General features: G+C 43.0%; 1 protein-coding gene across 1 annotated transcript in view; it reads left to right on the top strand.

The window, feature by feature from the left end:
- The window catches only part of LOC146723417 (homeobox protein homothorax-like), a 199,432-nt gene that overhangs the window by 99,138 nt on the left and 72,860 nt on the right, over nucleotides 1-27,434 (top strand). Inside the window, exon 4 of the mRNA XM_085481965.1 lies at nucleotides 7,339-7,415. Coding sequence (XP_085338091.1) covers nucleotides 7,339-7,415 — 77 coding nt within the window. The remainder of the gene's footprint in view (nucleotides 1-7,338; nucleotides 7,416-27,434) is intronic.

Here is a 27,434-nt window from a genome sequence, read left to right as displayed (position 1 = left end):
GTTTCATTAGCACGGTCCAATCAGTTGAGTTCGTGCGGGGTCGCGGGTAGCGCATGACGCTTTCAGCGGGCGAGAGCGAGGCTTAATCAATGAAATTGGGAGACAAAGTTGGGTCACTAGCCGAGGTCAACGGTCATCGGACCTGCGGACGATTGAATCTTCCTGCGAAGGAAGGAATCACCTTCTCCTTCTCTCCGGGCGTCGCGCTACCTCGAAGGACACAATGACGGGGGTGTGTCCGTGTACTGCGACAAGGAGGTGATCAACGAGTCTGCACAACCCCCTCGGCCCGACGCCCTTGACGTGTGTTCCTTGTGATCCGCTGGATCACGCGGTTTGATAGTGCGCGGGACCTGGCACACGATCACATACGCGCGTATCGGCCTGTACGTGCGTACGCGTACGCGTAGATCCCATGGTAGACAGGGTCGCGTGATAATGACAGGTTTGGGCGTCGCACGGTGATTGAGGTGGCCGTGTCACAGAGACCCGGCTCGACCACGCCCCGCAGGTCGCCGTACCAATTCGCTCGTCAGCATCGATTTCCAGCAGAATCGTCCAGCTATAGACTCCCGAGGACTCGATGTTGGCAAACGCGCTGCCTTCGGGGTTGTCCTTGAGCCTTGTATCGGCGATCGCCATGAAAAATGCCACGCGTCGCCCGACGGTATCGGCTTTCTGCTTGTTGTCGATATTTTTGGCACTTTGTGTACACGTTCAACATTTAAAGTACGCTATTTATTGCGCGCGATTGAATCAGTTTTATTTATTTTACGATACGAGTTGTGTGTGTGTGTGTGTAAAGAATAAAGCGATGCACATCTTTGCAAGATTAATTTTAATTAATTTTAAAAATATTCAGTGCTATTTGCAACGTGTATTTTATAATTAATTTGCATCTTTCTTTCGCCACTTGAATAAATATAGTACATATGATATTTTTAATTGTATCAGATTTTGTTTTATACTTAAATAAAATCAACGCGGAAGTAAATGTTACGGTCGTTAGTAAACGAATCTGAGGGACATAAGCTGAGACTGCATATCGAACGCGAGACTTCGCCGCAATGACGAAGCAAGTCGAGAGACGATGTCTATCTGGCAGATGGAACTCCGCGTTTGTCGAGTCCTCATTGCCGTGTGGTTGGCGTTCCATTACGAGTCGGCATCAGTCGGCAGCATACCATCTTTGGGCACGGCTTATCTGGTATCGTTCTCAAGCATAACACGTAGGTATATAGCTGCAGGCGCGTCCACACGCATACCTTTATACATTCCATTGTGTTTCGGTTGTAATTATACACAAAGAATGCGAACTCTCTGCCTCCAGGATAGTCCGTCACGTATGAGAAATCTGGCTCGATCTTAATCTATAATCGTACAAACGGTCGAATACTGATCCTTTAATTTAATCTGTTAAAAGCGTGAGATTTTAAATCCCTTTTTTATTTTACAATATAAAGTCGCACATATATATTTTAGCAACAATGTTCTACGTATGTGATTTATATGCATAAAACACGAGGCAAATGTTTTTTCATGTCAAAGAAGGAAGAAAAATTTAATACGATTTTAATTATATCAACGAATATAAAATCGCGCAATGCTATTATAAAAATATTACAACATAGAAAAACACTCTTGAAGAAAATTAAAAAATGGCATGGAAAAATTGTTTTGACTCGTATCTACTTTAATATGAAGCGTGTTACAGTTTTTGATGCTAAAAGTACGCAAGCGCTAAAATATTTTTTTATTAACCAATTACACAGAATATTTTCGTTAGCCTTGTCAATCGACCGCAATGTCAGGCTATTTTTTCGTCTTAAAGAGAATCTGGTTGAAGTTCTTTCGACGTGCGGCAAGCCATTACTGCCCCGCGAGGTCGTCGTGTCCCCTCGAAGCAATAACGGCACATTAGAGGATTTTAACGCCAAAATTGAATAACCTCCGAGGCAGTAACGAAGTTACACCTCCTCCTCCTCCCGTTCATAGAAATATCTTACATATATATATATATATATATATGTGTGTGTGTGTGTGTGTGTATGTATACTTCCTACTAACTCAATGGAGGAAGACAAACGGAATGAAGGTATTACGGATGACTGACGCGCTGACGTCGTCTATTTTATATCCGTCCCCTCTTTCTCGCTTATCCGTCATTTCCTCCTTCTCATTTTCACATCACCAAAGAGCCCGCTTTCCCTCCCATCAATTCGACCGGCCGGGGCAATCCCGACGCGAAATTCACTCGTGACAATTGGTTGGCTCCCACTTCTCCGTGGTAATTAGACGTGAAGTCATCGCAGGGACGAAGACGTTTCCACTTCGACCTTGGGAATCAGCACTTCTGCGAGCGCGCGACTCCCATCTAGGTAGCTTTAAATCCCTCGCAATTCTGACAAAGACGAATCCGCATCGCGACCACCGTCATTTATTTCACCGCGTTTACCCTTCGTTTATCAGCTCGCCAGTCACGAAGGATCACATCGGTCGATTTTCTCTTTCTCTCTCCTTCTCCCTGTAGTCGTCCGATCCACACAATCGGTCGATGATCGGATGATGTGGAGTCGACGTAGCCACCCGTAGTGACCTCCTCGTACTCCGCGACCTCATCCTCTCGACATGAATTCTCTGGACGAAAGGCGGAAGAGGGGATCCCCAAGCGCGTGATGACGAGGCGCGATCTCTGGTGGCTCCCACGCCCCCAACGCCCCGCTCGTTAGTCGGAGTCAGCAGCGTGGTCGTCATCGACGTGTCATTCGGCACCGGGAGAGCCCCGATTATCGCGGGATAACATCCCGGAACGACGAAGGACACGAAGAGACATGGGGCCGGGAATAGCTCCAGCGTGCATCTATCCGCTCGTTTCAACATCGACGATCTGACGCAGCACGCGCGCGGTTCTCGTCGTCGTTGAATCGATGCGCCAGCGAATTGTCATACTCGCGAGTAGAGATCACCGAGCGATGCGCGGCTAGCGTGATTGAGACGAGGAAGATGACGAGGGATCTCTGTCTGTAACAAGCCGTATCGAGCGTAGATTTTTATATAGAAAGATAACTTTATATACAATAGAGAATATTGAAAATTTTAGTAATCTCTATTTCGTAAATTACTGCAAGTAGAGATCAGGATGCATTCTGTGTTATATTGATGCATTATTCAATCTAGTAGCGTAATTGAATAATTCCGAAGATGGCCCCGGGAACATCAGGATGGCTATCAATTCGGGAAATGGCCTCGCATCTAATACAGACATTTAATCCATCGTCTATTTGTACTGATTTGAATTCGGGCTACGAACGATCTCATTGTCTCGAGAATTGTCTTAGGGAGCAGTTTGCTCCTCAGGAAGACTACGGTTATTTCAGCTACGCCGGTGCTGCTATCAGGGTAGCGGGCCATGGATGAGGTTAGCGCACCGCGGAAAGGGGTCGTCTAGAGGCAATCGGGCTAAACTACGGACTCATTTACACACTTAGCCTCGCTTCCGCCTGGCTCGTTCCTACCCCAGTTCTCGGGAGAACCTAAATGGTTTTCATATTGTCTTTTTACCGCTCATTTTCATTTTATCGCTTGTTTGGCCACCGAATCGTGCCGTCGGTCCTCGCAGCACAGCGCGTTTATACATTCTCTCGTCGCTTTTGCCTCCCTTTGTCGTCTCTTCTTCGTGTCTAGGATTTGTTTTTCGATGAAGGAATAAAAATCGAGCAAATTGTTTCATCGTAGACATGCTATCGATAATATTGTCGTAATTTTATACGTACAAATAAATCTCATTAAAAAAATAATTAACACGTTTTATTCCACACTAAGATAATTGAAAATAATAAAGTAATATGAAAGAAGGTGGAAGGGTTTGCATTTGAAAATTACAGCCACGGGGTGTAATGGAAAGCATCTCTGAGAAATGGACGGAAAGTATGTTATCTCTTATGCAGTATTCCGCAGGCAATATCTTTCTGAAGTCAAACGTGCGCGTCGTCACGGGCATAACGCAGCCCCTGGGAAGGGAACGGGAAACCCTCGGTGGAAAAGCATCGGTGGCGCAGGGTCGGGGGTGGCCCAGAACGGACCGCCACGAGCACTTAAGACTATTGTTTTCAATGTAATTGGATAGCTCCTGCTTTCCATCTCCCTTCCTCACAAGCGCTACTTCCTCCTTCGCTTCCAGCAACTATCTCGAATCGCGCGAAGGGTGGGAAGCCAGCCAGCCAGGCAGTCCCCACGTAGCTTCGACAATTATCTTGATTGTTTTATGCATACACCAACGAACCCACGAGCAACTTATCTCTGGAGAAAGCGAGCCGTAAAGGGAAACTGCGGTATCGCTTCACCGAATATTGCACATTTCCATAATTCATATATCATTGATCGATGACGTTTCGATGAGCGAGAGACAGGCGTATCGTTATTACATTACGTTTGTTGCGCGAACTTGATCATTTTTCCTCGGCAAGCTTACGTAGCTCATTAATCATGTACGTGTGCGTGTATCTTTTAAATAAAAGTAAAAACAAAATGTACGTAACATCGTTTATACCATTTAGACACGAGATACACATTGATACGAATTCTCGTGCATATATATATACAGCAACTTTTCATCAGTCATCTCGTTATACGTAAAGGGAAATTAACCGATAGACGATTCGAATCTCGATAATCGAATGAAGCGTCGTATACCTTGCCAATCGACCTGTCGCCGATATTCACTCGAGGCTCACCGCGTGTACGTACATGCACGTCGATCGCGTCGTCGAATCTGCAATTTAACGCGTATCGATCGTACTCTCGTGGGGTTCCGCGCGATCGTCTCAATCCTCCTCCTCTTCCTCCTCCTCCTCCTCCACCTCTCGACGTGGCTTTATACGCGGCGTTAGATATCCGCGGAGATCCGATGGAAACTCTACGCCCAGACAATGCGCTCGGCCGATTTAATTAGGATAAGAATCGCTCGGATCGGATATACACCGGCGCACAATGGGGTGTACCGAGGGTGGAAGGGGGAGGGTGGAGAGGCGGGAGTGGGGGATGGAGCCACGCTTCTGATGTATGTATACTGTGGCTCGCCTCCAAGAAACATGATACAGCGCCGGTTGAAGAGCGAGCAGGGGAGCCGTGGGTTCAGGGAATAGATCTGCGGATGGTTTCCAAAAATACCACGGGCTTCGGCAAAAAGTAACGATCGGGGACGCGGAAGAAAAGAGGGGGGACATAATACCGCGGAGGCCACGTGCTAATTATGTAAAAATATGATGCGGTTGCTCGGCTCGCTTGCGGTGCAGCCGCAGGCTTTTATGCGCAACCGGATTCTTCTTTCGTGTCGATCGATAATTTGGCGTGGATATCGGGCACGGTGAATTTTATATCGAATATAATGCAACGTATACATATATAATCGGGTTTTCGTAATGAATGCGCTCTTCTATATGTTTCACGTATGAGATGTCTCTCCAAAATGCGAATCGCTACTTAAAAAATTGAAAAAAGCGCAGCATGTGCTGAAATGATTTTTTTAATGCAAATCGAAGGGTTTGGTGTTTTTATATCGAGGAAATTAAGCGACGTAGCTACATCGCGTGTTGTGGATAGACAACGGATAGACGGAGGAAATGTCTCCTCTGGGAACGCAACTGTTGGCGGACTATTTACTTGTGACGATTACGTGCGTCTAATTTCATAATTGCGGTTAATGCGAGATTAAAATTGAGATGTGGCTGTGTCGGCTAAATTAATACGTCTCGCTAGGTGTAATGTAATTGAGCGCCGGCAGCAAGTTTTCCGTGCATCGCGTGCACAATTTTTTCAACGCTCTTCGGGAAACGTGTATGTCATTCAATGGCGAAAAAGATTGTATCCATTCAAGTAAAAAAAAGGCATTTAATTTATCAATTTTTTATATAAGTTTTTCGATTAAGCTTCAAAAATATTCTTTGGATTAATCATCGCAAATTTCGGCAAAAGTTTGTTGATGCACTTGACATTATATGCTACGCATTCGAAAGGGAGCACTTAAATTTTGCGAAGGTTAATGTTATACGCGTATAAAGATACCGGATTTGACGTAGCATGCAAGTGTGCAACATCGCACGCGTGTCATACATCTTTTAGAATCTTGGCAACGGGGTTGACTACGTAATAACATCCGAAAGATTCGGCTCTTGTTGCGAGCGTGATATTAATGCGCACAGTAACTTCTCAGGATGAGCGGCTAGAATGTTGCATGAATTTATACGCCTGCGTGGCAAGATCGATGGAATATCCGACGAGCGTATAACTTATCTATTCGAATTTCATTTAGTAAACCCGAAGAAGGATAATCAACTTGAGACATTTTTTCTGTCTCATTATATATGTATAAAAAAAATATTAAATTTATTTTTACGTATACTTAAAATATAATATATTATCGATTTGTATTGATATTTCGCTATTTGTTTTTAAATAAACAGATTTATTTTTTTTACCACAATAATTTATTTTCCAATATGAAACATAATGTCACATTTTCATGAAAAAAATTTTATTAATCATAAATTGATTTTTTTGTTGTTTGCGAAATATCAGTAGTAAGATGTCAATGCATTACTTGAAATCGAGCGACTTTTCCTATTCATCGATTTTTTCCCTATGTCAATATTTTCGTATTTCTTTGATCTAGTAAAGTCTCTTTTTTACGGAGAGAAAATACGAACCCCCGGCCCCGATGCATTGTCGTTTCGGCATAGCACGAGCGCATCTGCGCCGATGCAACCGCGCGATAAAATGCGGTCGTCCGAGCGCGCGCGATACATAGCGGGAACTTTTTGCCGTGCCGTTGTCTCTTCCAGCAACCTCTCCTCTTCCTTCTCCCGTGTCTCTGTTTTTTTATTGTTGTTGTTGACCAGCAATAAATAATATTTCGCAGGTGCATCCAGACGCGATGCGATGCCTGTAATACGCGGATCGTCGCGCAGATAAAAGTCCGCGCGCGGCATACTATGTGTTGTTCTATGTACTTACCTCGGTATACACGATAAATCATTCGATAAATTGTTTGAAAGTCCCGCGTTCGTCAACGAGACGATGAAGCGATGGTAGAGAGCGAGACAGAGTGAGAGGAGGAATTTTTTTTCTTTATCCGCGCGTTTTACTCGTTCGCTAATTGTTCCGCTTCAACATAACTGCTCTGTCAGGGTTAGTATTTAATAATTGCGATCTCTCGTCGGCAGTTTCGCGCTAATTGACGCCTGAGAGTCTTCTTGGCTCTCGCATCGTTACTTAAGTACGTGAGATCGTTCATGCTCAATTTCATCGTTAATGGAACGGATTTATTCTTTCTGCTTGCAGCATCCATATCCCTCGGAAGACCAGAAAAAACAGTTGGCACAGGACACGGGGTTGACGATCCTTCAAGTTAACAACTGGTGAGTAAATTATCTCTACAACATTTTATACGCATTTAAATATTCAATATTAGATACCTGTTGGTTTAGAAAAAGGTCGTATAAAAAAATCTTTTAACTTTCAATTCATCTTGCTTGTTAGCTTTAATATTATCTGCGATTAAAAAAGATTCGATAAATCTGAAATACACCACCGGAATAAAACAAATTGTGTTGAAAACTATAAAGCACATATATTTCATTCCGAACATTTGTCATCGGGGAAACTCGCGATAATCGGGAATTTTATAGGGTGTGTTCAGACTCTTTTCGCGTGCTCGTGAGTGTAAACAAATTTATTTATCGGTCACGAGATCGAGTCTTCCCGAACGATATGACGATCGAAAGCTCGTCGTGTATGTATGCCAAGCGAGAGAAACTTTTTCTAGACCGGCGGGCATGAGAGTGGCGGACGGGTGTCGAATCATACGGCACGTCGCACGTGTCATATGCGAATTCCAGACACCCTGAAATTACGCCCGTACATCAAACGGAACGAGGCGTGCACGACCGGAACCCCGGCAATCGCACGTTGACGTTGCAACGAGCTGATTATTTCAGCGCGCCAATCACGCGAATACAAACGATGTAGTATAGCCATACACGTGTCAGCGAGTTCGAGCGAGAGACGAGTCGAACGATCGTGCTGAATTTCGAAATTTATCGTAATTTGTGTCTTTCCATTTTCCCCTTCTCTTTCTCCCTCTATTGCAAAGGAGCGCAGATTGCAACGACAGCGGTTTTCTGACTTCTAATCCGTTTCGATATCGTGCGTCATCGACAGTTTTGCATTGCAGCTATTGCGTAATCTCGATGAGTGTGTATTTGTATTGTGAAATTTATAGAATCTTTATCATCTCCATATAGAAAAAAAAAATTGAATAGACAGTTATACACAGAATCGGATAGAGTACTAATTGTTTCTTGTCTCCCATCGCGTTAAAAGAGATCGCGATGTAATTAATGATGATGATTTTTTATAAATAGAAGAAAGAGCGATTCTTATTGCGTGTTGCGTGAATAACTAGAAAATAGTCGGTTATTAGAGAAATACAGGAAAGTAAAAACGAGATTGTATCATCTAAAAGCGAGCAACAGTTTCATAACGTATATAAGATTGAGAAACAGAGAAGGTAAAAGGTATCCATAAAAAAGATGTAAATCGCCGTTTGCTCTTATCCAAGTGAGTTATAAAATACCGTCATTAAAGAGCAGGATCCGTGCTGAATTCCGCTTTTCATTTCAGCCCACTGCCTGAACTAACACCGCCGCGAAGAGATCATTCCCGGTCTCCGATAAAACGAAATTTATTCCGGAATCGTTTACGACTAATCGGAAACATCATCGTTGAACGGAAATATCGGGTTACGTAATTTTGCATAATGTGAATCGCGCATTTTCCCATACAATTCACTCGCTCGCACCCAAGAGTAATTCACTTCAATATAATAAATTTCAACAATCAAGAATATGTATTTTTTAAATATTTTTTATTATTTCCTTCAATCGAATGATTGACACATTCTCTCATTTGTTTTTGCTCCAATTTAGACACAAAAATAAAAAAATCATATCAAGTATATAATGCAATAGCATTACAGTAATATAAGTAACAGTGATAATATAAAATTAAAAAAAAAAAATATTAAAATGTTAAAACTTGCTTCCGAAGAATTACACAATTTATATTGTGATTTACTGTGCAGGTTTATGTTGTAAAAGACGCTTTTGCTCGAAAAATCGAGTTTGTTCGCCCTCGATCATCCGTTCGCATTACAATGAAGGTGCGCGTGCTCTGCGCTCTCGTATAATACAAACGCATCTTAACAATGTCGAACGAACCGACGCAACGTAGGCGCTCTGGCGTAACGCGAAACGTTTAAAATAATATTTCGCTCGTATAGCTCTCGCGGCTGTGAAGAGGTGAAGAGCTTGTAAAACGTTTATGCGCCGCTCGCTCTTTATGCACTTTTAATCTCGGCGCGAAGTGCCTCGCGCTGAATATTATATTATACTAGCCGCTATTATGTAGCGACTTTACGATTTTCGTATCTGGACCGTCAGTGTCGGGACTGCACGCTCGACAATTCTCTTTTCCGTTTTCCTTTCGAGAAGTCTTATTGCTAGTCAGTTTCCATTTCTTCGTATCATTGATATTCGAATCGTTTGCAATTGATGATAATGTGATCGCGATTCTTCTTTTCCATCTTGGTGTTCTTTTCTCGTTAGTATTAGATTTCGATCTTTGCGAGGAAAACATCTTGTTACAGTCTCGAGATCGTTAACATTCCGGCGACCCGGTAAATAGGTAGGCTCGTATTCTCACTCTCGAGGACATTTCGCGAAGATATCTCGTCGCCGTTGTCGCAGGTGTGACTGATAAGTGCAGCGCGATTACGTTAACGAGCGGGGTGCATATTTACGGCCGTTAACGTAATCGCCGGTACTGTCACATCGCGAATCGCTCGTCATTAGTGTAGGTAGTTCGCGGGGATATCTCTCGGTGAATACGAACGAGACAAGCGGATTACGAAACGAATCCGATGCGCGTCTAAAAGCGACGACGAGAGAAACGATGAGACAGGCGCGCGCGCAAGAGAGATAACTGACACTTTACGGCCATCTTCGGTACGCTGACAATTTACGGATTCAGGAATGTAGTCCTCGGGTATATCTGTAATGGCGGTAATTAATAAAAATCGCCGCTCGCGGCCATTACGCGTCGTAATAATAAATTTAAGTATGCGTTTCCACTTAAGGTGGAATTTCGCCGCACATTGTCGCAGAGTCTTGGGTCTCTCGTCTTACAGCCTGCTTACGCAACCACGAGTTAATTATTCCCGAGCGCAGAAATCTCGTCAAATCGCTTACCGGCCGTCGTGAAATTGCGTTTTCGAATCGTTACTTTATTGCGCAACAACGATAAAGTTTCCAGGCAAAGTACCGTGATATTTTCAACGCTTGTAGATTATATTATAGCGAAATATGTATTTCAACTACATATTTGCGAGTTTCTTCGCATTTTAATAATTTTTTATTCTCGTAATCTTTTCTTAATATCGTTTTTCGATATAAACTGACGGAATATTTGCGTATTTATTCTCACTTGTAAATGATTACACATACATGACATTAAACATCGTCGTATTCCCTATATAAGTTTACAATCTATTATTAGCTATAAAACATGTAAATCGTTGATATCGCTTTACACGTACACCATCGCAAAGCTACGCTTTATATATTTTAAAAATTTATCGAATTTCTAAAATACTTTTTGCGATGACAATCGTTTTTCGATAAAGTCTCCCCGCGAGACAATTCCGCGCGCGATATTTCCAGAGCTCGTAAATTATTAGACAGCCAACCACACTTACTTCGAGGAGAGGTATTCGAAGACACGATCGTCGTCGCGCGGCGGCCGTTAATTCCCTGCGATCCGGTATTAGCTGGAAAGGGTTAAGACGACGTAGAGTAGAGCCGTCCCGTGAAAGCTTAGTCCTTCTCTGTCCCGCGGAAATCCCCCGTTTCTTCGAGTTGATCCACCCCAACTCTCTCTCCTTCCGCCCTTTCTCTCGACGAGGGAAACGGGCTGTGTGTCTCACGCCCCCAATCTCGCTATCTTGATAGATGTTTCCACGTGGCACCTGCGCCGAATTACATCGGGCCCTGTTTACCGTGATATTTAAGCGACGTAGTCGCGTCGCAATCCGCAACCCCCGAGCTCACCGAGCTCTCCCTCTTCCTCCTCCTCTTTCTCTCGTCGTGGATGAAATCGTGTCGCGCCGCGGTAATCTCTTCGGCTAACTTTAGCGAGAGCGAAGATCGAAATAATCCAGGTTACCGTCGTTTTCCACGGGGATGAATCGAACGAGCCTGTACACGCGCTGGGGAGAATCCAAACGACGCGCCGCGATGATTCGGGATGCGAAAAAAGGTGAACGGATATAACATAAAACGCGAAACGAATTGCGCGACTCTTCTCCGTGATGTGTATCAGAGATGCATCGGCGACGGAGTACGTCTTCTTTGCTTCTCCGGTTCCTCCTTTTCTCGCGCCTTCTTTTCCGCTTTTTTTTCGTCTTTCCGTTCGCGTCGCGTATAAATAAAATTGTCGCGACGCCCGCAAACGCGCGTCTCGCATTTGGCTTTTGCTAACGCGTGGAGGACACGAGGGCGGCGAAGGACCGCGGTAATTGAGCACAAATCAAGTTTAAGGAGGGCCACCACGCGAAGTTGACGCCGCTCAGTCGGTCCGCGTGCGTCGTTTATATTTATTTTCATCGCGTTCTCGAACGCCCACGTAACGCCGCGCTAATTACGGCGCTAATTGCGTCGTCGTGATTGGAAAAACAGAGGAATATTTTGCAACGGCGTGTTTGTTCGCATTACTTTTCAACCAGTCTCGCGGCATTCCTCGAATGTTTGTCTGGTGAAATTTTCATCTCATCAAATAGCTCGTATGCGAATAAAAGCAAATTTTATTTTGATGAAAATTTTGATATCTGTACAGTAATTACCTATGTAAATAACTGAAATAAATTTTTAGGGTAGAGATTTAAAAACAGCGAGATTTAAAAACAATTTTAATTTTACTAACTTTTAACATGTCTAACAGCTATTCAATTTAAATGTGATGGTAAACATTATGTCTCTCTTTTTGCCCTGAACAATTATTCTTCTCACATTTCTATGCTTGTTCTTTGAATAACAAAATACCGGAAATGTTTGTTCGCAAAGATACACAGAAGAACTAGATGTTTCAAAGCCTTCACCTAGTTTCTTCTAGAAAATATCTTCATTCAGAGTACTGTTCTTTGAAAAATATTTTCAATGAACCATCACAAGTCATTTATCATTTTGGTGTGCACTTAACAAAGATAACCAAAGAAAATCAAAATAGAGAAAAGCTTTTGTTCTGTGAATTGAACCCTTAAACAAGTTAAATGAGGTTCAAGATTTCGAGAAAGACCGAAAAAAAGAAAGAGAGTGAATTATATGTCCACTTGCAGTTCCGTTCGCTTCTCAGGTGGGGAACTTGAAACGTTCGCTCAGTCTTCATTTTCCTTCGCGTATTGGCATACGAACTTCTTTCGCAAGAAGTCGCGTCGAGCGAGAAAAGGTGCGAGGGAGAGGGAGGAAACCACCCGCGTTTTTGCATACCGAGACGAAAGTGCGCGTCGTGATGTACGATTCGCGTGGGTGGGCAGGTATATAAGGGGGCGCGCGTAGGCGGACTCCGGACTTACGAGGCTTGCACTTGCGCCGAAGTGCAATGCATGCGGCAATTTCTTCGCGGCGCGATAAGTTTCGTGATATATTTCGCCGGGGAAACTCATGTTTCCGTAATGCAATTAGAGCATGGCCGTGCGGAGAAAAAGAGGGGAACAGGGAGAGGGATTGCTTTGCTTACAACGTTGACGACGACAACGATGAGAAGGGTAGACGGTGACTTAGAAATAGCTTCTCTAATTAGAATGCGCAGGACAAATGAAATAATTCGTAAATAAAATAACCGAGAAATATACATCCACGTGCATCGAGGATGAGACCGGCGACCATCATCTCTACAGATGCTTTCCCGTTCTCTCTCTTCTTCCTCTATCTCTCTTTCTCTCCCTCTCTTCGTCCACAATTTTCCGTCACATATATCAACCTGGACAGTAGTTAGAACCGTTGCCAGCTTGTTACTGTGTGTAACCCTCCGCACACAAGCGTGCGCATACCTCTATCTAACTTACGCCTGAAAATCGCGTACACAGGACCAGTGTGGGGAAGAAACTACTCGCGGGCATGTACAAGAGATTGCATACTTGCGAAACGAAAGAAGTCACATCATCTCTTTAAATTGCGTATGTCGCGAGTGAATATTCGAATAATTTATTGTGTTACGATAGCGGGAAAAGGATGCCGAAGGATGCTTAAATCGATCATTTTCAGCCCCTTCCAGGAATGCCAATTATCTCCTTACTTGAAAACTAAAGCTCCATCTTCTTCTTGTTTGAGAATAATTATTCGCAGAGCCATCGCGAACTAATGTTCGGGCGCGTCATTCCCCGGCAGCGAACGGCGCAAATGTGTGCTAATATTCTCGCTAATTTAACCGCTCCCTCCGCCTCTTCCTCGCGACGCATCTCGCTAATAAACCAGAAGTTATTTATCGGCTCTTGCCCACCTCCAGTTACTCTTCCTCCTCGGTGGCTTCGCCTGGCACTCGGGCCGTTTATTTCGCGGCCGCTACTCGCGGAACCTCGACGACATTTTTCTTCCGCGCGCATATACCGCAACTTTATGCCGCAAACGGTAGAACCTGCACGATTCGCCCCGTTTAATCCGCGGTCGAAATAATTTTATCCGCCCGGGCCGTTTGTCTCGTCGTCGCTTCCTCCGCTTCCAACGTCGTTGACCGCGCGCGTTTTTCGCCTCACGCACAGTGCGTATATCGCACGCCGTAATTTAGGTTACTTAAGCCGCGAACTAAATAATTTTATCACTACGCTCATTTATTTCCCTCGATGTTTATATCAACGCGACTACGTTACGTTTCCCCGCACACGCACATAGACGGAGAATCGCCTTTATTTCCCGTCGACGAATATTGTGCTGACATTCGCTGAAAACCGTATTTCTTCGTACTGTTTCGCGCACGAATTAATTACGATCCCCGATGAACTATATCTGTCCACTTTCTGATAAGCGGTTTCCTGCGCGTAGAAATAATTCTATACGTTTTAAGCGGTCTCGTTTCAATTTTGTTTCTCCTCGACGTGGTTCTTCGTCGCATACGATGTCTCGCGATGTGATTTACTCTATTTAAGACCAGAGGTCGAAATAATTTTATCACTTACAGCTGCACCGTCGCCGCGACGCAGTGTCTTGAGAGGGTTTCGATGTTAACGGAGACGAAGAGCGATTTCGCTTAAGTCTCCAAGACGACGCTTAATCACCGGACAAAATTTACCGCTTCGCGGCTAAAGGGAGAATAAAAAAAGTGTTCGGCGAACCAAGCATGAAACGATAAAACGTATTTCTGTGACACCTAACCAGAAACTCGCACCCAAATTGTCATCTCGATTCGTATTTACGTTACGTAATATAGTTTTTTTACGATCCTGTGTCTTGTTGCATCGAACAACACGTGACAATTTTTTTTTTCGTAAAAGGAGAAATTTGACTAGATAATTTCACCGGATTTTACCTTAATTATTACCGCGAATGCTGAATGAAAAATATATGACGTGAAACGCGCGATGTCAAAATTTTGTTTGTACCTTATATCCCTTATATCATGTTAAAGAAATAACGATCAAGGAAGGATTTTTTTCTACGAGGCACAGCAACTCAATGGTGCTCTCGCGATCTTTTTCGACTCGTTAACATCATAACTGCACGTTGTAGGGGTAATTTAGACCGTTGTAAAACCACGAGACGTCCCCTCCGTGTATCGTATGCGTGTATATATATGCGTTCGGCTGTTAAGCGACTTGCTAACGAGACATTTCGTTTTACAAAATCGCGTTCGAGACCCAGGAGCCACGCGAATGGGGCCGTAAATCCCCGCGACCGGATGTTAATATCCCCCTCTCCCGCCATGTGGCCTCTTGTCCCACCTTCGGTCCGCGTTCTGCAAATATTGTTGCACGACGTGGATGTCGCAATTTTATAAGGCAACGGCCGTTAAACGTCACTCCGGACCGGACCTAATCTCGCGCGCGTATTCCGCGAAAAACGTCGTGATTCGTTTTGTAAACGATCTTTGTCCAGCGCAACTGAACGATGGATGATAAATCATCGGCACGTGTAAAGGTATGATAATGTATTTCGTCATGGTGATAAATATTTCGCGAAGATCTGCCATACGGGATATCGGCATTATAATAATATTCGCGTATAAGATTCACAAAGTTGATTAATCATTAATATCGACAACGAATTTAAAATGTGTTTTGTCATCGCGATAAATGTACAAAAATATTCGCGAGTCATTTACAGATGTAATAGAGATTACGTCGGATTAAATTAATTTATAAAGATTAGAAGAATGGCAATATACACATGCAATTTCCTATTTTTGATCTCACACGATCGTTGAGAAAACGTATTCGAAAACGACAGCAAGCAAGCTATATCGTTTGCATTTCAAGTAAGCAACTTCGCGTTTGAAGTCAACTAAATCCGGATTCGCTGCAGATCGTTCGATTACCCATAGGATATAGAGAATAGAAGCGATTTCCCGCAAATGAGGTCGTCGAGGAAGAAAGCACGCTATTATGGGAAACGAGGATAGACTCACCGTCTTACCTATTCAGTTGCCGCGATTATTCCACAGTAGATTTTCGAGAATCGCCTGCGACGATCTCATTTCTGCTCGTGAGAATAATCTAACTGTAATGGAAAAAATTTGCGTACGTACGTATCTCAATTAATTAAGAAGAAATGCGATATACTTTTACAGCCGGAAATCTGAAGATACGCTCGAATTAAAAAAAGTTTATAAATTATATTCGAATGTTTTTTTTAATCAAAATTATTTTAGAAATAAATTTTGTTTAGAAATTATCATACGTTCTCTCTTTTGAAAGAATGAATCATTCCGTATAATCCAAGTTTGTCATCTAAATATACCTCTCGAGCTAATTGGAAAATCGTTATCGTTCGATCTGGTGAGCGATCGAAAGACTCGATCCCTGGAGAATTTCAGGAATGTTTCTGCGTTCCAACGGGACTCGCGATGCGAATCAAAATCCACGAGGCTCGTTTGCGCGTTTGCGAGGACAGGTGACACTGAAGAATATAAGTCAACGACGTTGCGCTCTCGTATCGCGTTGTTCCATCATCCCTCGCGGTGCTTTCTTATGGCGTCGGTGCACCTTATACGGGCGTCTCAGGATTTTCGACTCGATCAAGCGTAAGCGTGCTCGGTTTCGGTTACTCTCTGGAATTTTAGAGACTGCGATCTACCGATCGCCGAGTGTATATCGTCGACACTCGATTCCGTTTTTTAAATAAATTATATTTTTATTCCGTTATATTGTCCAAAAAATGTAGAATATCCTTCAACCTATTCCAAATGATGTGTAATGATTTTAAATACAATAATTTAATTCGCTATATATAATAAAATAACGCGGTATGTGTTCATTTGATACTCGCTGGCTGACTTCGTCAAACGATCTCATTTAGTCATTCTCCTGCCGTGTATCCGCCCCCTCAACGTCTCCCATCAACCCTGCCGAAGGTTCGGAGAGAGTCCCCTCGATGCGGTGATACTACTACCATCGCCTCCAGCAGGAAACTCTCTGGGGGCCTTGGGGTGGGCAGAAGTCGGATATCTAATTAGCGGGGGCTGATCGGTAATTACTACGATTAATCAATCCGTTTTCCATTTGTGCGCGCCTCGCGCGCTGAGAAGGAGCGGGGTAGAAGAGCGAATAGAAGAGCAGGGCAGGCACGTCGTAATAATCGAGGAAGGGAGAAATAGGTCCTGGTTAGAAGCACCGGAAAGGGATACCGAAATCGTGAGAGAGAGAGAGAGAGAGAGAGAGAAAAGGGGTTGCGGCGGAGCAAACTTGTGTTCGCGATTCTGTAGCTCGTGGTAGTTTCGAGATTGGGATTGTCGACCTTCCGGTCAATTAAATCTCCACAATAAAGCCGTAAGTTCGTAGACCTTGGACATTACGTTAACATTTCTTGATTATTCTTCGTTTATTATTCGTGGAATGTCGGTCTGTGGAAATAGAATTTCTCTTAATACATGTGCCTCATATTTCAGGGAAAATGGTACACAAATTTTATACAAATAATTTTATAAAAATAACTTTTTTTAAATATATATATATATATATATCTACTTGTATTCACTTCTGCAAGTTTATGTTTACGCGTGAAAGAAGACTCTACGACGACTTTATGAACGATATGATTAAATTATGTCTTCCTTGCTTACGTCTCCTTAAAATATCCGTTGTTGACGAGCAGACGAGACGAGGATGTGCGATATGATTTGTATTAAATTGATCTCGCAATCGACACGAATTGCACTTATGCGGCTATAAAGTGGAAAAAGATAGATGGTCAGAGGGGAAGTGAAAGGAGAGGATCAGTAGCGTTACGAGATTGACCGGGTCAAATGCATACATTTCGACCCACTCGACAAACTTTTATTGCATTAGGCTTCGCACGTGCATTTACTCTTCGTCCGTCTCTCTCCTCTCTCTCTCTCTCTCTCTCTCTTCTCTGTTCTGCTCGCTTTACATTCATTGAGAACCGGCATTATCACCGGCGTAGGCACAGGAAGGACACTTTTGACTGTGTGACATGTGTAAATGCAAACGAGGTCGACGGACTAAATATGAGATAAGCATAATGTGGAGAGCATTGTCCTTGAAAAATGTTTAAAACTGGACAAAAGAATTGAAAGAGAATTTTTAATTCGTAAATTAACAGTTATAATAATCTAAGATAATAAATAATATGAAAGTCACATTTAATTTGTAAAAAAAAATTTTACAAATAAAAATAAATTATACACATTTTTCTATTATTTTATATTGTTCAATAATCTTACAAATCATTATGAAAGAACATAGCATATATGTTGAAAAATTATTTTTTAACAATTCATTAAAAGGTGTAGCGACTTTTACAAGAAAAAGATATCCCCTTAACACCGAAGGGGTCGCAAAATCTAATATGTAAGAAGGATATATCGCATTATGATGTTACGGCACTGTAGAAGTAAAATCCTATTAGGAACAGCGCGCTAATGTTGCACAGGGGCGTCGAGGCATATGGAACGAAATCGCTTGATGCCATTAGCCTCGACTTTGTAAATAGTTTTCGCTCGAAGAATAACAACGCCGACGCGACGCGGAATTGAGGGGTTGTAACCCTAAACCCTCGTGCTCGCCATTCTCCGCGAGCATCGACGTAACGAAGAATGCCTTCGTATGGAAGGAGTCGATTGTGATCGATCATCGGGGATTGCTCTCTTCAGACCCTTTCACGAAAGGGTTAGAGCACACTGCATCCGGGGCGGAGAGGAGGGAGAAACGGCTGCCCCGTTATTTGTTTTGCGCGAGAAGATTATCGCGTTATTACGCTCAGCAAGTCAAGGGTCCCAGAGATCAACCCTAGGCTCGAAGACACGCAAACACTTGGTTTCTCGAATTACATTCCTGAATTAGGAGACGATATGCTCCCTTTCCCATTGTACTATTACGACATTTACAAAATCAAGACATTTTCTTGCTAATTAACTGATAAATCGACGAACAAAATTTATAAAATAATCACATTATTATTTTACAAATAAATTTCAACAAGAATCGATAAAATGTTTGCGGAAATTTTCGTGTGAATATATATGACTTTGCGCAACTTTCGCGTTAACGTCTGCAGATGATCAGATTCTATCGTTGTTTTGGCAAGAGAGGTTCGGAGTTTGAGCGAGCACGTGGAGACAGAATTATGGAAGAAATGATGAAGCTGGAGGAGATAGAGACCGGTCTTCTCACAGAAGAGCCGTTGAACACAGGGACAATGCTTTCATCATTGCCGCTCTTTCTTTCATTCCCCCGCGCCGGAGGTGAATCTCTCTTTCTCTTTCTCTCTTTTTTCTTTTCTTTTATGCGTTTTTGGCCGCAAAGGGTCCATTGTCGTCGAGTTGTAGGTGGGTACCGTCAGCCGGTAGGTATCAATGTCTCTACGCGGCAAGGGTTGGGGGATGAATGGGTTTTGTAAAAGTCCCTTCTTCCTTTCCGCCTTCTCCCGCTCTATATGCCTCTTCCCGATTGCGTTGTCTGCATCCTCTCTCGGCAGGCGTTCTAAAAGACAGAAACGCTCTTTTCTTTTCGGCCCGACCGCGATTATGTTTGCTTTGTCAAATAAAATGTCGACTGCGCGTGGTGAACTTTGGTAATCTAGAATTAAATGCCTGTGTACGCGATAAAGAAAATTCTCTTTAATTCGTTTGCTATTATATCACTGAAATTCGCAAATCTATGCAAAATTAATTCGTAGCATACGCATTCAACGAGACATTATACCGGCTTTGTTATTTTCGATCTGGATCTCTAGGTTTGTTTTGATGTTGCGGTGAGAATTTCCATTGCTCGGGCAAATCCTCCATTTTCATCTGATGTCCCCGAGGATGAAGACATCTTTCGGAGTATTACCTCGCGATTGTAGGATGATTGTCGTCTGGGAGCCCCGCGGGAGGCCGCCAGATGTTTCGCGGCGACCCAATCAGACGACCCCCGAAGCAGTGCGCGACAATCAACCATCAAACAATCTGTCACCCTCCGGAACAGTCCGGTTGCTTGGATGATCGTGAGCCAAAACACACACGTACACACAACCCTTCGACTCTCTTCGGCCTTTTCACGGAGCGCGCATGCAAGTGAGCATATGTCTTCGCGGCAGTTTTGATTATTTCGTGCGTTATGATGCGTGCGGTAAAACGCGGCGGTTCTTCATTGTGCGTTTTATATCAACTTCCCACGCGCTTCGGCACATTAGATATTAGCCACAATATAGGTACGCTGTAGAGAGATAAAATTTCTAATTAAAAGTTATTCTACTTCCATACGTACGTTTGTTATTTTTATATTTTATATATTTCATAATTTTATTGTCCAGAAAATTAGTATATTTTTTGCAAAATGTTTTCGAAATATTTATGATCGAAATAAATTTTGTTTTTATTTTTTCTCGTTCACTAGAAAGTAATAGCAATGTCATTATCATTTCCCCAAACTCATCAACGTTAAGACTTACAAGAAACGTTTCAAGATTCGTATGTCCTCATATTCGGATTGTGTGAGAATGGAGGTCGTTTCTCAGCATTTCAACCGCTATAAAGGACACTGTAGCTAGGATCTTTTGGCTAGGGACGCATCTCGTGATATCTTGCACGGAAGGAAGCAAAAGGCGTTCACGCGGTTACAGCGTACCTGAAATGCCTTGCTACGCCATTCGGAAGCTCGTTTGATGGCTCGTGTAGTCGTTATTGTCTCCAGCCAGCATCTCGTGTCGTTACTAAGAGCTTCTACGGCATCGTTGACCACACATCCGATAACGACAGAACCGAGAAATTGTTAAAATCCACCGGTAACGTCCTTCAGCACCGTCTATCTTCCTTCGTTATTTACCCTAGCGTAGCTGCTCGCCACATTTCGAGCTTATTTTCAGTCCCCTTCTTAGTTCATCCCTTCGTTCGTTTTCTCTTTCTACATGGGTTAGAAACGAGGAAGGCGCTGGCGAATACGAGTCGTAGAGGAAAACGGCGGAGGTGGAACGTAGTAACTAAGTTTTTATTGGGCAGTATATTATGCGGTCCGGCGATGGCTTCCGTCTCGCCAGCGTCTAAGTTAAGCGGATAACCGTATATTTCCGAAGGAGGATCACACCGGCCAGCACCTGCGTTCCAATACTTAGAGGTGTCCCTTCTTCCATCTCATATCTTGCTCTATCTTCCTTTCTCTCTTTTCGTTTAAAAAAAATCTCTTATTAAAAGTTCTGCCATTTTTAAATTTCCAAAGTTATTATATGTATATATATATTGATTGTGATACCTATTTCTAATATTTTTTAACGAAACCAATTGAAGAGAGCGTATCGTTTATAAAAAGATACAATCTAGCTTTCTCAAGTTATATACCTATTTCGCTATTCAAATATGAAGGTATCCGAAGACTCCTCCTTTCGGGAACTTCAGTCTCTTTACCTTTAATTAATTACACACTCCCCCTCCCTAAGACCCTAACCGGATTGTATTATATTAAATTTATAATAGTTTTCACTTCCCACGCGGTGTTAAAGCTTGTATCCCTCTTACCAGGAAGCAATTTGCGCTAATTACGAACGCTGCCTAATTATACATCCGACCTATCCTGCTTGCAGCCCCAAATCTCTCGGCGTTCCCTTCCTCCGCGTCTTTCATCCTGCCATCCACTGAGATTCGCGAGGAAAAGCCCTCTTCGTTATAGCGAGCGCATAGAGACCCCATTTATAATGTACGAGATACGCGTGTGTTTATACATAAGCGCAATTGGCTACAACGTTTCGCGTAAGAGTCGGGATGAGTGTGCGCATTTATCTGCGCCACAAAGACCGCAAATCTACTCGAGCGTAGCGCGATATTTCTGCCGAGCGATTTAGTATTCTTCTTTAGATTTTCTTAAATCGTTCGCATCACTATTGAAGAATATCGACAACGGACTATTTTGTATTTCGCAAATTGTGCGACTTTCAAATTTCTTTTATTAAAGAATAATTTTATCGATACGAGTTTTATGATAATAATTATTTATCATGCTTGCGGAAACTCATTATACCTACATGCAATACAGATTGTGTAAATGTATGCCCAATTCGATTGTTATTAATTCGGCTTAAACACGGTAATGTATCACGTAAATCCGTGATTTGTCTGTTGAAATCCAGTTGATTTTTAGCCGCGAAAGCAATATTCGAGAATATAGTTGTAAGCACTTCGAACCCACGAAAATAACCGGAGGATCTCTGGTCCCGCGGGACTTTGCATATTCCCGAATCTGAAAATATTCGCATGCAAAGTCTTCTCGGCGTCGAGGGGAGGGGAAGACGGGAAGTTTTGTGGAGGGCGGCAATCGGGGGCCGGCCCGTTTATAATAAAGCGCAATATCCGAGGATTTCCTTAAGTTGCATATTCAATGATTTCCTCGGAGACTTTGGTCGTTCGCCATAGTGGTGCGAGGGGAGAAAGAGAAAAAGAGAGAGAGAGAGAGAGGTAGGGCGAGAGTGGCTGTACGGAGGGAGCAACGTAAAATTGGAATCGTTAAAACGAACTAGGAACATATATATATACTGATGTTTAAAAATAACGGAATCTTATTTCTTTATTAATATAAAAAACGTAAAAGAGAAATGTAATATTAATGCAAAATTGATATGAATGAAGAAAGAAACTTTATACCACATTATCACATATATATATATAAACTTCTGAAATACCTTTAGCAAGTTTTATCGGGAAGAGAGAATCACGAGCGTCATAATTCGTCAGTCGAATGACAATTCGGAGAGCGAGCGATTCGGCCCTTAGGTACGCAGATTGCCACGCATCGTTTGACGCGGCATGCGTTGCCGTGGGTGGCACCGGAACTTCAATTCAGCGTGGCAGCGGCCGACTACATGATAAATATTGTTTAGCCTTGTCCGACGTTGAGCCGGTAAGTGAAGCCGGGGTTCGTCGTGGCTGATGGTGTTGGACCGGGTGAGTGATGTCCAGGCGCGCGCCTCCCGTCAACGGGATAGGTCGGCGCGAAGGAGAATGATGATGACATAATGACGTCGCAGTGGGCGAGCAATAGCTGACATCCGCCACCGAATATTCTAAATCACTTGCTCGTTCGCGTCCTCGTCGTCGTCGTCGTCGTCGTCGTCGTCGACGATCCGCGCGCGCGCGCGTTCGTCCGTCGTTCTCCTTGTCACCGACGTTGTTCGCGTGCTTGTCACCGTCATTCGTGTTTACGAGTCTCCGGCACCCGCTGCCCGTCCATCTCTTTGTTACCGAAATTCAGCCTCCGAAGCGCCGGTGAATGGATAGTTACAGGATGTTCATTATAGAGCCGCGGCACGTAATGACGGAAGCGTAACGATGATTACGCCGCACTGCATCGCGCGCTCTCGTGGTCCATCAAGTGATAATTTTGTACGGCAACCCTATGCGAGCTTCTCTATGAATCGCGTTTGAAACAATAAATTGCAGGCTTTTTATCACGCTCTTGTGAGAGATATATTATTTCGCGATACGATTCACTGTATTAAATTAATTAGCGAACATTGTTGTTTAACGCGCGACGTCCAAGAAAAATGTCATTACTTATTCGATGTATTTTGACAACCTCACGCGGCTCACAATACAGTCGCTTATTCAATGTACTCGGCTTTAAACATGTAGAAATCCTTCGGTGTATCACTTAGAGCCCGTTAGTGACGATGACGCGGTACTATCGACTAGAGCTGTTTAAAGGCGTCAATACGGTGGCGAAGAATAAGGGCATTCCCTGGCGCCCTTCTTACAACGCGACTCATTCCTTCTATCCCGACGACCGGAGGTACAGTTACCGGTGCAAAACGTGGGAGGGCGTATCGTGGAAACCTTCCCTTATTCCAAGAGGGCAGGGTGAGCGAGAAAGAATGCCGGGGTCTATGAAAAATGATGACGCGGCGCTTGTAAAAGAAATGAAATCGGGCCCGTCGAGAAAAAAGAAAGTGGAGTTTACCGGTGGGGTTGAAAATCGAAGGGTGGCGATAGGGTGAGATTCAGGGGCTGCCAGGAGGAGAAAAGGGAGCTAATTCCAAGTGTCAGGAATAATAGTGTGCCGTCACCGAGCTGACGAGGATTATCGAAAGATTGTCGCGTGTCGTTTTCCAGTTTGTTCGCTGATCGACTTCTCTCTCTGTATATGTGTGCGCTACATATTTTTAATAACCTGAGAGAGTGAGTTTCTTTTTTTTTTTTTTTTTTTTTAATCAGAGAGACTATCAAAGCTTATAATCTGAAATAAGAAAGAAATAATGTGAAATTACGATATAGTGCTTTTCATTGACTTAGATTTTATCAATTAATGTCATTATTAAACCAATTAATGTTTATATAAATGCAAGTTTATTTCTTGATACGACGAAACTTGTTTTCTTGTTTGTGGAATGGTACGTTATATATTTCATAAAGCCACTCATTTTCTCTAAAACGATCGTATAACCGTACAAACAGGCAGTAATCGGCCTATGCGGACTCGTAAACACTACAGGCTGCAGCCATAATCCAAACCTTTACAGTTGACCAGAAACCACCACGAAGACGACATCGAAGCAGTACTTTAATGGGTCAGGTGGCTGGCGTTTCAATTCCCACGAGGGTAGTTCAGAAGCCCGTCCTCCATGACGTCATCGAACTTTAATAACATACTCTGCAGTCTCTCTCGTTCTCTCTCTATTTCTCTATCTTACAATTTTCCTTTTTCAAACACGTTCTCTGCCGGATGGCAGATATGGAATCGTATAACACGGTACGACATCGGAAATATTTTTATATCGCTTTTCATTATTTTCTAAATAAAGTTGGATACTCAGGGCTGTCTCCCTCTTTATTACGAGAACATTTCACATGCAAGAAATTTATTCCGCGATTCAAGTTTCGGATTTTAATCGAATTCATTTCCTTTTGTGTCTTCCGCATTGGTTCCACTTTTTCGGCCTCGCCACGCCTTCATTCGCGATGGCACTTAGCATAACAATGGGAACGAGAAAGCATGTGGAATTGCGAGAGGAGAGGAAGAACGGGGAACGGTGAGCGCGTGCGGCGATGCGCATTTTGACAAATCGCTCCGTTCCTCGTCTTCGTTGCCGAGGCTCCCTTTTTTGATCTCCTGGCGGGGCTCCACGTCTAATTCTCCGGAATGTTTTCAGCCCGACGTCTCGCTGGGTCTCAGCTTGCCCCCATCCACATCGGGTAGTTTTCTCCTCTCGCGTTTTGGTCGACGCGTTACGCTCTTTCGAATCCCTTTATATCGAATTTATCAGCACCCCGCGGAACACGCATATCTCTATGACATATCCTTTGTATCGTCTAGCTCACTTCCGTCGAGGAAAATATCGGCATTTTACACACACATACACGTATATATATTTCCATTGAGATATTAAATCAAAATTCTTTATTTAAAGGAACACATTTTCTGCGAGTTAAATAAGCAAAATATTTTTCTGCGTGCGATGAAAATATTGTCAAGTTATATAATTTCATCGTGATAATATAGCGTACCCAATTACCTTAGAAGAAGTTTTGTACTTATTCGCTAAAGTTTGAAACAGCAGGAAGCACATTGCGAAACGACAAAGCAAAACGTGACCTAAAAAAAGGTCTTGTCAAATCCCCATTTTCATTTCCCGTAGCAATAGTTCATTAAAAAGGTGTTTCAGGGGCAATTCCATGAGCTATTAGGTAGCTTCTATCACTCCTCCGGGTACCATTTTCCCTCTCCTTTACCATCGTCCTGGCCGCGAGCCCATCCCTGCCTGCGGGAGTACGGATTCAGCACGGACATTACGTCGGTTACAGGATCGGTCGGTCCACAGGAAAAAGGAGACGTCATTCCGGAGATCGTTATGCTTTCCGTACAAGATTTACGCGTCTCGGTAAAAGTGAGTCAGACGGTATTTAGAAAACATTAAATTCCGATAATAATGAAAAAATAGAAGAGTGACTATTTAATGAATGAGAACGATATAAATGATTTTTTTATAATAAAATAAAATAAAAATTTAAGTATATGTTATTAATAAAAGAATTTGAAATATTGAATAATAGATGAAGACTCATTTAGTCAAACGGATGAAATTATTTAATCTTTAGCAAATTATTGAATGACTTCAATCGTTACACAAACTCGAAGCGACTTGAAAATTTAAAATATAGTATATGAAGCAAACTTTCTGAACGGGAACGAAAGAATCGTTGAGAAGAGTGGCAGAAGGAGCACAGCGTGTCCGAGTTGATAAAACCTTCTCGAAAGACGAAGGCGAGGGTTGAACGGAACAGCACCATTTATCACGCGATGGAACCAGGTGTAGAGAAAGGAGAGATCGATATGAACGTAGGAAGCGAGTGAAGTAATAAACTCACGAAAGAGCGGTCTAGAGGAATAGAAAAATCGGAGAAAATGAAAATCTTTTCGCAAACTTTTACAATTGCTCAAATCTTTCGTAAAACATATATTGTTAGTATGTGTACTCTCCCTCCTCTCGCACAAATTTAAATTTTCTTATTATAAACATAATTAAATAATTAAATTAAAAAGTAGTTGCATTTTTCAATTTATTGCAAAACGAAAAAAAAATATAAATGAAATATCGATGTCAGTTGTATCGATAATTTAAATAGTTTTTTTACTTCTTTTCTTCGCGTAATATTCGACTGCAGCTTAACGAATATCCTAAAGCGCGAAATGGGTCATAATACAACCAAGCGATTACGTGAACTCTAATGCCCTTTGGGTCCACCTTTAAGGAGGATCCTTAGGATTTTGCCTGGGCCGCACAAGGAAGTCGCCCCGGGGTAATAACGCGTCATCTCCGGAAGAGGCGTTCGCGTAATTATACGGTAGCTAGCGGCCACCTCTCTACTCTCTTAGTTGATTTCTTGTCCGCTTGCCTCCGTAAACTCGTTGGTTCTGTGTAGGCTACCGGTCTTCTCCGTATAATATATCCTATTCCTCACACCCTAACGTAATAATGGTGCGAGAGGATTCGAGGCGGATCGCCATAATTCTTTCAATTTCTAACTTTCCGCGGATTTACAGCTTAAAGGGCTGCCTCGCCACACCATGGGTTTCTTCACTGATTAATTTACGCGAACCAGTTATTTTCGCGACTCTTCATCGCTCTCTTCATGCGTACGAGATTATACTGTAACCACAAATCGAACAAAATGACGTTTGAAATATATATTCATATATTTGCATCGCGGTAATAAAATCATTTATAAATTGCAGCGCGTCTACACATTAGCCGCGCAAATCCGAGAAAGTTTGTAATATAATAATAGCTCTTGTATATCCCGGAGAGGATAGTCCGATTCGCGACAGCGAATTCGCGTGTTTACGCATACATCAACGGCGGGATTAAACGGGACCCGAGCGCAAGAAAGAGAGATGACGCGCAAAAAGAAACGGTCCAGCGCGCAGACTAAACAGATGCATAAATTTCGTCTTCTTCGAAGTCGGCGCTCGGCGATGAATCAGGCTAATTCGTCGCACTCCGAGCACTTTGGACGCGCCCTTGCGCTTATTTGCGAATATTCGCATACAGAGAATTCGCATTAGCACTGTCGCGTACGCGCACCTCCAGGAAATATCGAACTAATTCGACTTCGTGTCGAGGGAGAGAGAAAGAGGAGAGAGAGAGAGAGAGAGAGAGAGAGAGAGAGAGAGAGAGAGAGAGACGGGCTTCGAC

This window comes from Nylanderia fulva, unplaced genomic scaffold (genome assembly GCF_048542155.1).
Source record: "Nylanderia fulva isolate GAGA-0341 unplaced genomic scaffold, ASM4854215v1 Scaffold2, whole genome shotgun sequence".
Lineage (NCBI taxonomy): Eukaryota > Metazoa > Arthropoda > Insecta > Hymenoptera > Formicidae > Nylanderia > Nylanderia fulva.
Note: the sequence above shows the minus strand (reverse complement) of the source record. Positions and strands in the feature narration are given on the sequence as shown.